Source organism: Pyxicephalus adspersus, chromosome 4 (genome assembly GCF_032062135.1).
Source record: "Pyxicephalus adspersus chromosome 4, UCB_Pads_2.0, whole genome shotgun sequence".
NCBI lineage: Eukaryota > Metazoa > Chordata > Amphibia > Anura > Pyxicephalidae > Pyxicephalus > Pyxicephalus adspersus.
Genome location: NC_092861.1, coordinates 102,689,786 through 102,705,237, shown reverse-complemented (window position 1 = coordinate 102,705,237; position 15,452 = coordinate 102,689,786). Strand labels below are relative to the sequence as shown.

At 39.7% G+C, this 15,452-nt stretch overlaps 1 protein-coding gene across 2 annotated transcripts in view; it reads left to right on the top strand.

Annotated features, from left to right (window-relative positions):
• Positions 1-15,452, top strand: part of SFT2D1 (SFT2 domain containing 1) — a 144,780-nt gene that overhangs the window by 52,933 nt on the left and 76,395 nt on the right. For both annotated transcript variants that reach the window (XM_072409200.1, XM_072409199.1), the window contains one exon: positions 11,605-11,693. In XM_072409200.1, the coding sequence (XP_072265301.1) occupies positions 11,605-11,693 (89 nt within the window). The remainder of the gene's footprint in view (positions 1-11,604; positions 11,694-15,452) is intronic.

The following is a 15,452-nucleotide window of genomic DNA, read 5'->3' as shown; positions in this document are numbered from 1 at the left end:
TTACAACATAAAAACTCCTACCTGTTACACACATTCTGGCAGTTCCTCTACCTTAAACCCTAATTTCCCTAAAACCGAGGTGAAGATAAACAAAAATATAGGTGTATATGGGGGATACTTGGACAACCGACATTGGGATGACTCTTCGATACAAACTCTTAGATACAAAAACAAAATTCCCTGTTGGTTGGTTTGCAGGATGGAGGCTTGATATGGGGTGGTGGGCGGTTTGCATGACTTGCAAAATAAATCTTTTGCTGTTCTGCAAGCTCTTGTAACTCTTTAATGACCAAGACAAACTCTACAGTTGTTTCTTTTTTTTTGCATATCAAAGCACAGCTTGCTCCAGAAGTTAATGAATGTCTAGGCTGCATTGGTGTGTGTGTGGTTTTTTTTTTTTTTTGGTTTTTTTTTCGTGATTAAGTCGGTCAGGATTTTATACAGTAACTGACACCATGCTGCCTAATAATATGCCTGATAATATGTAATGTGTGTGTATACAGTTAGGCCCATAAATGTTTGGACAGACAACTTTTTTTGTAATTTTGGTTCTGTACATTACCACAACTTTTTGTTCCTAACATTTTTATGCAATCACTTCATTTCAGGGGCTCAAAAGTAATTGGACTTTCTGTCCGAAGTTTAGTCTTCAACAAGTGAAATGCGTGTTCAAATGGGTTTAGATCAGGTGACTGACTTGGCCGTTCAAGAATATTTCACTTCTTTGCTTTAATAAACTCCTGGGTTGCTTTGGCTGTATGTTTTGGGTCATTGTCCATCTGTATTATGAAATGCCTCTCAATCAATTTGCCTGCATTTTGCTGGATTTGAGCAGACAGTATGTCACTGTGTCACATCATCGATAAACACTAGTGTCCCAGTGCCACTGGCAGCCATTCACGTCCAAGCCATCACACTGCCTCCACCATGTTTTACAGATGATGTGGTAAACTTTGTATCATGAGCTGTTCCACGCCTTCTCCATACTTTTTTCTTGCCATCATTCTGGTAAAGGTTGATCTTTGTTTCATCAGTTCAAAGAATGTTTTTCCAGAACTGTGCTGGCTTTTTTAAATGTTTTTGAGCAAAGTCCAATCTAGCTTTTCTATTCTTGAGGCTTATGAGTGGCTTGCACCTTGCAGTGCACCCTCTGTATTTACTTTCATGCAGTCTTCTCTTTATGGTAGACTTGGATATCGATACGCCTATTTCCTGGAGAGTGTTGTTCAACTGGTTGGCTGTTGTGAAGGGGTTTCTCTTCAGCATGGAAGTGATTCTGCAATCATCCACCACTGTTGTCTTCTGTGGGTGTCCAGGTCATTTGGGGTTGCTGAGTTCACCAGTGCTTTGTTTTTTTCTCATGATATACCAAACTGTAGATTTTGCCACTCCTAATATTGTAGCAGGTTCTCGGATGGGTTTTTTCTGTTTTTGCGTCTTAAGGATGGCTCGTTTCATCTGCATGGAGAGGTCCTTTGACTGCATGTTGGCACCCCCCCCCCCCTCAAATCAACTCCAGGTCTTTTATCTGCTTAATTGAAGCAACATAACAAGGGAATTGCCCACACCAGCCCATGAAATAGCCTTTGAGTCAATTGTCCAATTGCTTATGAGCCCCTGAATTGAAGCGATTGTGTAAAAAAAAAAAAAAAAAAAAAAAAAAAGGCTTTAGTTCCTCACATTTTTATGCAATCTTTTTGTTCAACCCACTGAATTAAAGCTGAAAGTCCGCAGTTCAACTGCATCAGAGTTGTTTCATTTAAAATTAATTATGGTAACGTACAGAACTAGTATTAGAAAAAAGTTCTCTGTCCAAATATTTATGGACCTAACTGTATATATAATGTGTGTGTGTGTGTGTGTGTGTGTGTGTGTGTGTATGTATGTATATATGTTTGTGTGTTTAAGGTTGCAGTTTTGAATATAGCTGTTGATGATTCTTCCCTTTGTAGTTCACATCACCTTTTTGTAGATCAACAATTGCATGTTACACTGTATGTGAGTTATAAGTAAAGCAGTTTACTGCGCAGCTTATGATTGTTAGAAGATGCTTATCCGGCCGGCAATGCCGTGCTGTGTGCCACCACAGTATTTCTCCCGACAAGCGTCACCTGCAGCAAGGAGAACAAAGTTATAATAGCATCTTCGGCTTCTCTTTAGCCTGAGATTTACTTTCTTTGGCATCCCCAACACATACTCTGTTTGGTGCTGAAACTGTGCTGCTATTGGTTGCTTTTGCTCTATAGCTTTTCTGCTCAGTCACAAGTGCCTGTTGTAGCGTTAGGATGGGTTGGCTTGCTGGAGTGTGATTTCTTAAGATTTACAGTTTCTGATCCTGCCAGTGTATGATGTCTGGATTCACCTTTTGCCTGTGACCCCTGACTCTGCTTTTGTGTTTGCCCTTAAATACCTTGTCTGAAGGACTTACTACCTGTGAATCATTATTATTACTATTAAACAAAATTTATATAGCGCCAAAATATTATGCAGATCTGTACATTAAATAATGGTTGCAAATGATAGACCGATACAGACAGTGTGAGCAGGAGAGGACCTTCTGAAAAAAAAACGGTTTTGAGTACTCTTTTAAATGAAAAAGTAGGAGCAAGCTGAATAGGATGAGGAAGACCATTTCAGAGAGTCGGGAGCTCTAGAAAAGTCTTGTGGTCCTGGGGGGATTGTGCTGAAATGGCACAACTAGCCTCCTGAGGCGGAGATGGGGCTTGCTATAAGCAAAGAGTGCGTTGTTAGATTGGGGAACTGGTGTCTGGCATGCACTGGTATGGGACCTGGGCCTTACATTACAGCAGGCCAACAAAACTACTCACCGCCATGGAGGATTTCTATGAACAAGTCCAGCTCCTGACAGATGCTAAATTAACTAACACAGTGTAAAGCTGCTCTGGAGATTCAAAGACAAAATCCTGTTCCTGCTGTGGTGGTTTTCAGGTGAACAACAAAAGTTTGACAATTTTATGAATGCATGCAATTTATATTTTGAGCTGCGGCTACTCTCATCTGGCACTGAGTCTGTAAGAGTTGACGTAGTAATCACCCTTGTCCCAGGAATATCTCAGACATAGGCATTCAACCTGCCTGAGTGGGACCCCACCCTCCTTGGTGGACACTCTTTTCAAGGCTATGGGAATTCTATATCAAGACCCAGACCTGGCATCAACTGCCGATGTGAAATTTTTTTTGGTCCTATGCAGGGTCACAAGCCAGTGGAGGAGTATGAGGAGTTTCACAGCTAGGCCGTCAGTTTACAGTGGAACAATCAGGCATTCTGCAGTGAATTTATTCTGGGTTTGTCCAATGGCTTTAATGTCATTCTTGTAAATCACCCATTGCCAGATTCTTTGGATGAGATTTTCTAATTGGCTATCAGGATTGACTGCAGGGGTTTGTGAATGCCACATGGGAAAGACATTCTCCATCTGCTACACCCTCCAGTCCTCCTCCCTCTATGGCCAAGGAGCCAATGCAGTCAACCACAGAGTTTGAGGTGAAGGTCCAAGGGGCTCTGTTTATATTGCACAGAATTTGGTCACTCTGGGTGATCCTATCCTCAGAAGAAGATGGGGAAACTTCAGTGCCTAGGTGGGCCTGTGAACACCTAGGCAACCAGGTATTTTTCCTGAAATCTGATTGTACCTTATTACCTGTTTGATATTGCCTAAGATTGTTCGGTTGAGCATTGTCAGGCATCCCAGCCAAGACTGCAGGAGTTTGTATGTTCTACCTGTGTCTGCCTGGGCTTCCACAGAGTACTCCCGTTTCCTCCCACATCACAAAAAAACATGCAGTTGGGTTAATCGGATTCCCCTCAAAAAAATGACCGTCATATGACATTAGATTGTGATCCCCCTGGAGGAACAGTTAATGATATGAAAATGGACTTTGTAAAGTGCTGCACTATATAAATACTGGTTAATTTTAATTCCTTGATAGTGGTGTTGCTAGTAATTTTATAGATATTCCTCTGGTCCGCTCTTGGAATTCCAGCTGTCATCCTACCTTTTATTTGCTATAGATGATTCTCCTTTGCAGCAGGGAAAACCAACATCCACAACTCTTGAGGATTTAATTCAGGTGGGTGCTGCCAACTCAAAATTTTTTCTGTTGAACATTCCTTTATCCTCTGTAATTTTGGGACTGCTATGGCTGCGTAAGCAAAACCCAGTAATCTATTGGGAATCTGAGCAGATTGTCAAATAGAGGAATGCATGTGTTGAGAAAGGCTTGGCAAACTTAATGCCTCCCTGTTTTGCCAGTGAGGATTGTAAAGCAGATTTAAGCCCCTTTTACACAGCTGCCCCGCAGCTCACCCACATACCACATTGAAATTACCACATTGAAAATACTCCATACGAGAAGACAACACTTACCTCTGAAACAAGATCTTTTTTTGATTTTGTTCCTGAATCAATTCGCCTCATGTCCGGTGAGAGCTGATCATTAAACAGTACCCCAATCACACAGTTTACTATTTCATCCCTTACCAGCCCACCAGTGAGACCCTCCTCCAGGCAGATGCCTAGGGGAAAAAGAAGACTTTGACAGTACTGGCATGCCATGTTTGGTGGCCCTCTATTCCCAAGGATACTAGAGCCTATGTAAAAGTTTGCACAATATGTGCTTGTTGTAAAACTTCTTCCATAGTTCCAGCTAGAACCCTTTAGCCACTACCCATTCCTGATAAGCCCTGGTCTCAAGTTCAAAATTCAAAGCAGGGATCTGGACCTTTAGAAAACGGTTTAAAGTAATAACCTTAATAAACCACAGGTGGGGGGGTCCACCAGCCACTTGCTCACAGGCATCAGTTCTGTTGTAGTGTTAAGCTAAGTTGACTTGCTGGTAGAATTCGATTTCGTAAAATTTACTGTTTTTGAATTGCCTGTTTCTAACACTGTGAGGGTATGCTGCCTGGACTGACCTTTTGCCTGTGACCTTAAACTCTGTCTGTCTTTGCCCTTAAATACTTTTTCTAATTGACTGATGACCTGTGACTGGCCTCTGGCTCTATATTCTGGACTTGTCTCTGCTGGAATCTGGGTACTGCATTATCTGTGGGCTTCTGGACCTCTGTCAGGCATTCACCAGATGCCATCCCTTGTGCAAGATGTCCTGGAGGCAACTGTGTGCTGGGAAGGCACAACTAGCTTCCCGAGGCTGACCTAAAGATAAAGCGCAGTGTTAGATTGGGGCACTGGCATCTGGTGGGACCTGGGCCTATACCTATATATTATCTATATTACTAAATTAAAAGCTAATTCATAATTTTTTACTTATGTACACTCATCCTTATAGTTATATGAATCCATTTGTCAGAGAAAGTGGACGCAAATTCATGAAATGCGTTGTAACAACTAATTGATTTTCATCTATTTGGAACATTACTGTTTACAATTATCATGTTGCAATCACTATGGACAATTGTTTGTGTATTTTGAAATTCTACAAAGTTAGTTTTATTTGATGGTTTTATTGTTCAGTGTTTTTTGTCAATTGGTTTTTAGTTTATTAAAATTGAGCATGTTTTTGTTAAATAACTTACAATGATGTCCTATATTTTGATATGACAGTTTTTTTTTTTTTTTTTTTTTTTTTTTTTTTTTTTTTGCCGAGACCTTAACCAAACGTAATACTGATATAGGGTACTATAATAATACCTACAGTATAAATAAGCTGCCAAACTACCGTGCACGTACCCACCGACATACACATTTATACTGTGTTCTGTCAACCCTATTTCTTTTGGAAGCCACCAAAATCACCGAACAGCCCATTTCCATTTATGGCAGGGGAGTCAAGCTCAAAATACACAGAGGACCGAAATTAAAAACTTAGACCAAGTCGGAGGGCCAAACTTGAAATTTATTGAAAAAAAATGAGGAAGTTTACTACTTCACCCATAACTGACAAAAACAAACCCCCCTACACACACTTAAGGGTTGAAAAGACTGATTTATATCTATCTATGCAGGCTGTGTGGTGTTCATCCTCTCACATCACAAGTTTGTCTGACACTAAGTATTACACTATGCAGTCTCTAATAGATTGAAACAAACACAATGCCCCTGGTAGTGAGGCACCATGTGATCATTGCCTAGGCTTTGTGTCACATGATGGGTGTACAGAATAATGTCTATGTATTGCATGTATTAAAAATGATGATGTGAGGTAGTAACATGGGCAGGCCAGATGTAGCTCATTTTCGGAATTCTTTGGAGGGCCAGAATAAGGACCTTGAGGGCCTGGCCAGATTTGACCCGCAAGCCAGAGTTTGACACCCTTGCTTTATGGTTTCCAAGCTTACCTTTCTCCATATGTGTACCTGCTAGGAAGGAAATTAGCATGGGATGTGGGAAGAGATTTTTTAACTTAGATTCACCTATCTTTTCTAGGCTGTATGAACCCAGAATCATTCTGTCCTGCGTACTTCTGGATTCATGAGTGTAAAATTTTTAATTAAGCAGTGAAGTAGTCTGTGCTTCCTGGATATTGTGGCCCTGATTTCTATGGGCTTGAGAACGGGAGAGGTTGTATAAATTTTTTATGATTTCATACCAAAAATACAGTGGTGCAAAAAGTTGACCTAAAACATCATCTGATTTTCAAACCAGTCCTAAAAGTAGATGAAGAAACCCTAACCGAACAAATAAAACAAAAAAAATCTTAATTTTTTTTTCAATAAATTCATGACAAAATTTATCAGCATGTGACAAAAGTCAATCCTTAAGATTATATTATAACTTGAAGATGAAATCAAAGTTTGGTGTTTCTCTTTAATGAGATGACAGTCAAGTGTGAGTGAGAGAGTATTATTTAAGGATCAGGGATCCAAGAAAAGCCTGGTCACACATGCAACACATTTGTGAATGTGTATCATGGCTTGACAAAAGGAGGTATTGGACTATCCTAATAAAAAGAGTTGTTAATGCCCATAAAGGTTTTAATACGGAAAAGGTCAAATTTTCCAACCACATTTTCCCACTGCATCTTATAACCCTCCTATCTTCTGGGAATGTGTTATCGATGCTGGTAACCCTTCCGTTTTTCCTTAACCTCCTTTTCATACATAACTTTTTTCAGTAGCTGGTGAAGTAGTAACAAAGTGAAAAACTACAGAGTGTCTGCTGGAGCTGCATGTTTTGAATACATTTCAGAAAAATGTTGCAGTGGCCCTGGTAGTAAATTCAACATCTGGGTAGCCAAAGATGTTTTGCATATGACAAGCTTAAAGCGTGCCTAAACTCAGAATTTTTACTTTACATAAAAGGGTAGACAACCCTTTTATTAAAAAGTAAACATTTTGTTAGTCAGTGTTTCCCCCCCCCCCCCCAAGTTCAGCACCGCCTCCTTAATTCTTGATCGCCTCTGCCTGGGGTGCCCAACCCATGGCCCACGGGCAGCATTTGACCTGCGGATCTCCTCATTCTCTCTCTGCTTGTTGTTTCTCTCTGAGCTATTCCTTACACTCTATGAATCCCAAATATTCTGTAAGAAAGGGGAGATGTAACTGCAAGTCTAGGACTCTTGTGGCTAACTCTCCCTAAAATGTCATCACTACCGCGCCATCACAAGATACGAAAAACTATAACTGTCATACCATGCTACCCTTTCACAAATAGCTGGCCACTTACCTTCTGTGAACCCCAATATCTCTTTATTAGTAGAGGAAAGGAAATGTAGGATAAGTGAGGGACTCTTGTGGATACCTCCTACTAAAATTGTATCGCACCATGGTGCCCTGTCACATATAAATGTCTGGTTATCTTCTTTGAATCCCAATTTCGCCTGAAAGTGGAGCTGTAGGTATATTAAAATGTATGATAAGTGGGGGATTCTTGTGGCCAACTCCACCTAAAATTTTATTGCTGCAGCACTATTACATAACAGAAAAACTATACCCATCATACTGTGTTACCCTGTCACACATACTGTAGCTGGCCACTTAACCTTCTGTGAACCCTAAGTTCTCAGGAACAGGGAGATTGCAGAGATTCTTTATATGTCATTACTTTTATTTGGTGTATGTATATTACGGTAACTAGAAACATTTCAAATCAATTTAGTATTAAATTAAAACTATTCTAGTTTTAAATCTTTTATGTTTATTTGCATTGCGGCCGCGAGTTTTATCCCAATGTCAACAATGGCCCCCGGATGAAAAAAAGTTGGGCACCACTGGCCTAGGCGATCAAGAATTAATGGGAGCACAGAGCCTCCCAGGATAATTAAGTCATGCATCCCGGTAGGCTCTTGACTGCTCCTTCTGTGCATGCCCTTTCATCAATAGGGAAAAAATTGCCGATCTCACACATTGTAGTGAGATCAGCAAGTTTTTTCCCAATCTACGTCACCCGATATCGCTTCTGCACAGTGTACGATCTGTTGTAGGAAGAACGTGGTAGAAAGTAGATGTCGGCGCCTGGCACTCCCTCTAAAGACAGAAACCTCCCGATGGGGGAGGATTAAGGTGGCAGAAAGGTTAGTCAGGGGTCAGACACTAGTGGAGGGTGGATTGGGGATAGTTGGGGGCAGGATTATGGATAATTGTAAGGAGCTTTCCATGTTACAAACAAACGTTGGATTGTGCAGTACTAATTGTACTAAAAAACAAAAGGATTTGGCAAACAATGATGGTAAAAGCAGCAATGGTTTAAAGACCCTGTTCACCAATGCTAGAAGTCTAGCAAACAAGATAGGGGAGTTGGAAGTCTTAATGAGTGAGGAGAGTTATGACTTAGTTGGTATTGCTGAATCCTGGCTTTGTTCTTAGCATGGCTGGGCTGTGAGTATTCCTAGGTATACTCTTTCGTAAAGACAGAGTCAAACGAAAGGGTGGTGGTGTCTGTCTGCATGTGAGAAGTGAACTAAAAGTGAATGTGAAAGAAGAAATTGCGGAGGGAACAAGTGATGAGGTTGAGGCATTATGGGTGGGGTTGAATAACACACAATTAATTGTTGGAGTCTGCTATAGGCCCCCCCAGTGCTAAGGAAGAAATAGAAAATCAACAACTAGCACAGATAGAAGAAGCAGCAAAAAGTGGAAGTGTTTGAATAATGGGAGATTTCAACTACCCTGATATTGACTGGAGTAATGGCACTACAGGAACAGCAAAAGGGAAGAAAGTTGTGAATTTAATACAAGATAATATTATGGTACAGTTTATAGAAGCCTCAACTAAGAATGATACTCTGCTGGACCTAGTTCTTTCTAACAATGCAGAGCTTATAACACATGTGCAAATAAAAGAGAATCTGGTTAGCAGTGACCATAATATGATTTCATTTAATGTAAGCTGTAAACAGGAAGCAAAAACAGGAAAGATAAAAACATTTAATTTTAAGAGGGCAAATTTTCTATTATTAAGGGTGGCTCTCTGTGACTTGGACTGGAAGACAATATTGTCCTCAAAGAACACTGAACTGAAATGGGAATGATTCAAGTCTGTTCTACAGAAAAAAACTGAAAAATATATTCCAATGGGTAATAGGTTTTAATTTTCGCCTCTTAAACTTATGTGGCTCACAGCTGATGTTAAAAAAGCCAAGGAACAAGAAAGGGCATTACAAAACTAAAAATGAAGGATCACCTTTATCATTTGAAATATATAAAGAATATAACAAAAGATGTAAAAAGGGGATGGAAATGAAAGACAGCTTGCAAAGAAAAGTAGGCTAAACCCCCAAAATTTTTAAAATGTATTAATAGCAAAAAGATCAGATCTGAGCATGTAGGCCCCTTAAAGGATGTCGCCTGGTTGATAACTGGGGATAAAGACAAGGCAGATTTACTAAACACAGACGGATTACATCCATGTGTCCCCAGAGAGCTGAGCTCGGTTATTTCAAAGCCTTTATTTCTAATTTTTAGAGACTCTTTAGTCACTGGCAAGGTACTGATAGATTGGCATAAGGCCAATGTGGTTCCCATCTTCAAAAAGGGAGCAAAGTCATTACCGGGTAACTACAGACCCATTAGTTTAACGTCCATAGTTGGAAAGGTCTTCGAGAGTTTGATCAAGAACCACATAGAGGAGTTTCTGCTAGAAAATAATAATATAAGTGATAGTCAGCATGGCTTCAAGAAAGAGAGAAGTTGTCAAACAAATTTACTCTTTTTATGAGGAAGTAGGTAAACAGGTAGACAGTGGAGTAGCAGTTGATATAGTGTATTTGGACTTTGCTAAAGCATTTGACACTGTACCCCACAGACGGTTAATATGCAAGTTAGGGTCGATAGGTTTAGAAAAGTCGATCTGTCAATGGATAGAGAATTGGCTGAAAGATTGCATCAAGAGAGTTGTAATTAATGATTCATACTCCTAATGGTCTAAGGTTATTAGTGGTGTACCCCAGGGCTCAGTGTTGGGACCTTTACTGTTTAACATCTTTATAAATGATATAGAGTTTGGGATTAAAAGTACAATTTCTGTGTTTGCAGATGACACCAAACTATGTAATGGATTTAGGTCCATACAGGATGTCTATAATCTACAAGTAGACCTGGATGTACTGTTTGATTGGGCAGCCAAGTGGCAAATGACACTTTAATATAGATAAATGTAAAATTATGCACTTGGGAGTTAACAACATGCATGCTTCATACTGTCTTGGGGCAATAAATTTGGGCGAGTCAAAAATGAAAAGGGATCCTGGGGTTCTGGTAGATCATAGACTTAATAACAGCATGCAATGCCAAGCTGCAATATCTAAAGCTAGTAAAGTACTTTCTTAAAAGAGGAATAGACTGCAGAGATGGAGACATTACCCTGCCCCTGTACAAAGCATTGGTCGAGCCACATCTGGAATATGCAGTTATGAGCACCAGTTCACAAAAAGACATTGTTGAATTAGAGAGAGTGCAGAGAAGGGCAACTAAATTAATAAAAGAAATGGAGGAGCTCAGCTATGAGGAGAGATTAGCTAAACTGAATCTATTCTCCCTTGAGAAGAGACGTTTAAGGGGGGATATGATCACCCTGTATAAAAATGTAAACGGTCCATATAAAGAACTCTTCCTCATTATTCACTTTGAGATCATTACAAAGAAAAAGAGGACACTGTTTGCACCTGGAGGAAAAGAAGTTTAAGCTCCGGATAAGGAAGGGATTATTCACTGTAAGGTCTGTGAAAATGTGGAATCTGCTCCCTCAGGAAGTAGTTTCAGCAACTACTATAGATTGCTTTAAGAAAAAGCTGGATGTTTTTCTAGAAGCACAGAATATAACTGGGTATTAAGGCTTTAAAGTAAAAATAACAGTGACTGTTGATCCAGGGAACATCCAATTGCCTCATGGAATCAGGAAGGATTTTTTTCCCGTGTTGAAGCAAGTTGTATCAGGGGTTTTTTTTGCCTTCCTCTGGACCAACTATGTTTTATAGTGTTTTATATCTGGGATAGGTTTATCTCCCTAGTGGTTGAACTTGATTGACTTATGTACTTTTTTTTTCAACCTAACCTACTGTAACTTTGGGTTTGATTTTTTTTTTTGTTTGTTTTTTTTTGTATATTAGGGTATTTATACTGAAACAAAACCTGTTTGGTGCTAGAATAAAATTGCATATTTCATATTTTTTCTGTCTTTTTAATAGGGTAGTGCATTGCTATGGATTCCTGGATCTGCTGGAATAAAACTTTTTGCTGTATTCTCTACACTAGGAAATGTTGCTGCCTTAACCAGGTAAGTGTGTATTTTAACCCTTTTCTGTCTTTGGCTAACTCATGCGTTGATTTTCAAACATTGTAATAATAAATAAATCAGTTTATAATTACAATAAAATCAGTTTATGCATTGCCATGCTCTCATAAATGATGTATGTGCAGCAGTGCATTAAAAAGAAACTTTGACCCATCATGACTTGTAAGAATATTTGCGTCACGTGCAGTTATGGTTGGTAGTAGTTTGAGGCTTATTGGTTGCTCAGTGTAAAAAAACACTTGTGTGCTTTAAAACCAAAAGCCTGTGATTAGCACCAAAAGCACTTGCTGTTGAGATGTGACTTTCTTTCTAGTTTAAGGGTGCTCTTCCCATTTTTACTCACAAAATAAACATGAACTTAAAGGAATCTTCAGGATTTTTCCTTAGGCATAGGGCATCAGTCATTACAGTATGACAAAAACACAAATTGTGCCTATTGGCTCTCCTTATATTGGTCCCACAAACTTCAGCTTTGGGATAACTCTTAGGCTCTCCCAGCATACTGGCTACACACAGCCTGTCCACATTAGCCACCTGGCTTCAGACTGCAATCCCCCCCCCAGTCTCAAAGGTATATATCTTTTATAAATGGCCAGAGTCATCCTGATTTTCTCGCCTGGAAAAAGGGAGAAGTTCCTGGCCCACCCATTCCTTCCAGGACACTCTTGGCATTCATCCCAAAAAAAAAATGCTTGAAATCTGCAGCCACACTTTCAATTATGGCACTACTATGCCCTCCATTCCCTTTTACAGGGTACAATCCCCCCCCATCCCGAGTTTGTCTACTGCCCAGAGTTTACATTTGGTAATAATGATCATCGATTGTTGGGTGGGTTTCCGCGGTTGACAACAGTTTCATCATGCCCGTTTAGTGTTCACTGTCAAGGGCTGTGTGGTCTTTGTTTAGAGTGCATATGACAGGATGACAATAAAGGGCCAAAAGGCTCCTATAGCAGGATTATCAAGTATTACTTTATTGAAAGCTACAGATGTTAAATTATTAAACATTACTGAACATGTTGTGAAGTTAGGGGAATCAGAAGCCATCACTGAAGTATGCAGGACACTTATAACACTGGGAAACGCATTTGTTGAGTTAGAGCTTACACTTTTTTTTTTACCAATTTTTTTGTGGTGAATCCAGAAAAGACCACAGTTTTTTGCTATCACATCCAATTTTCACGATACTGGGTACCCTTCATTTTTGTCAAAAAACATACAAATTTTACATACAATAAAATAATAAATTGAATCTAATGTTTTTTTAAATTTCTTTTGTTCATACAAAGGATTTATTGTTACTCTTGACATTTTTTACAGTAAAACATTAGAAAATTAATCGGGTAAGAGGTTAAGGTAAAAATTTACACTTATAGCTTTTCCTGGAGTGTTCAGTGTTAGGATAATCCTACCGGATGCTCCAATAATAATCAGCCATCATATGTACATCCCATCTACCCTGATACCGTCCTTCCATGACCTTCAAATCTTGGTGGAATTGTTCACCTTGCTCATTACTCACTGCACCAAGGTTTTCCAAGAAATTAGAAAGATGGCTATGCAGAAATGCACCTTGATTCTTATATTGCAACCAATCATTTTGAAGCTCTCCAAGAGTTTCTGGACAATTTCTGTGTAAATATTTGCTTGTGTGTTTCTAAGAAAGACCTTGACAATGGCTTTGAATGATAACCAAGCATTCTTTTCGACTTCTGACATTGTCCTGATGAAATGTTCATCTTTGAGCTGCCGAATTTGTGGACCATCAAACACACCGGCCTTTATTTTTCAAATGACAGGCTAGGAAATGCCAAAATAAGGTACTTGAAACGGTCTCCTTCAGTTGGCAAAGCTTTAACGAACTGCTTCATCAGACCCAGTTTAATGTGCAGAGGCAGGAATATAATAATCTTTCTGCCAACAAGTGGCTCATGTAGAATGCTTGTATCACCTGGTTTTAGGGCAGATCTTGGAGGCCAATTCCTTTCCACCCAATGCCTCTCACGAGCTCCGCTATCTCACATGCACAGATAACAGGGATACTTGGTGTATCCTTGTTGCTGACCACAAGGGAAGCATACCAATTTAGGGTCAACACAGATGACCCAATTATGTTGGTGATATTGCAACAACTCAATCAACTGAATGGCCAATTGGGACTGACCCAATAACGTTGCCATTGTGAGGGAGGACACCTTTTTAAGCTCCACTTTGAGCTATCAATGAATAGTCACCATTCAGTTGAGTTATAGATTGGAATTCCCAATTCCTCCATTAAACCAGGTATGTTATAGCAATACACAAAGCCACTTTCAGTTCTAAAGAACTGCAGAAATGCAATTTCTCCGGTTCGAAAGTACGATATCTTTGTTCCTTTTTCAAGTAAGTTTTTCTCGCATAGTCTTGATGCTAGGAGTTCTGAAGCCTTCTTTGATAATTCCAAATCACGTGCCAAATCGCTCAACTCATGCTGATCTAATCCCTTACGAACAGAGTCCTCTTCTATTTCATACTCTTCATCATTGTTTTCATCTAGTTCATCACCATAATCATGTTCCTCAAGAGAGGGTAGTTTAACGAAAACTGGGATTTCAACTGAATAAGCCACTGGGCGTATAGCCAATGGTAGACTAGGATACTCTGTTACATTTATATTTCTTTTTATATCCTGAAGTTTTCACTATACAAAAGTAACAAGTCACTAAAATGATCTTCTGACTCTCGCCATACCATAGGTATACTAAATGGCATCTTATCACGTGTTCCCTTTGTCCACATGCGTAAACCCTGAACACACTGTTTGCACACCTTATGCTCTACAAATGTGCTGATGTTGGCCCTTTGACTGGACATGGTGAAACTGCCACAGATATAACAAAATGAATCGGGCTTGTTTAGGCACTTAACGATGAGAAACAGCAGAGTCAGACATGATCTAAAAGAAAGGAAATACATGTTTAGGTGGAAAAAAAAATTTTGCTTACTCACTACGTAGAGCAGTGCACAACCTCTGACCACACTGTCTTGCATGTAAATGAATAGCCTATGCAAATCCACACTACAGTAATTGCATTAATATAATGGGTAGAGAGAAAATCTGACATAATAGAAGAAAACTAACTGCACTTGCATAATCAGTATACCTATTTTAGTGTAGTTCTGCAGTACATACCCTTCTTTCCTTTTTTTATTTTTAAGGGACCACAACCTAGAGCAGGGGAAAATGTACCTGCCATCCAGGACCCACCTCTGAAGTCTTTTTAAATCCTCTCCTTAATCCCCAGGAGAAGCACTAGAGTAGACTTACCCGTGAACCCGGGAAAAAAGAATAAATGTTCTGATGCATCCTCCCATCATCAGGTCACCCTAACATTTGACCCTTTGTTCTGCTTCATCCATGTGAGAGGAGCATATTTGGACAATGGTTTTGATTTTCTACTGATCAGGTAATAGCACAACTAGTCTAAGGCCCACTTGGCTAGATACTTCCACATGATGCTCCTGTCCCTGGATGACCTTAGACAGAACTGCTTCCAGCCCTACATCAGAGGCATCCTTTTGAATCACAATGACAAATTATTTTGAAAAGTTTAGAAGAGGGAATGCGTAGAAAAGGCATTCGCTTGTAGACTGCATTCTATTGTGACTGGTTTCCGACCTTCTAGTCAGGTTAGTCAAGTGGGGCAAGGAAGGAAAAGTGGGGTAAAAATCTTCCATAATACCCCATTATACCAAGGAATG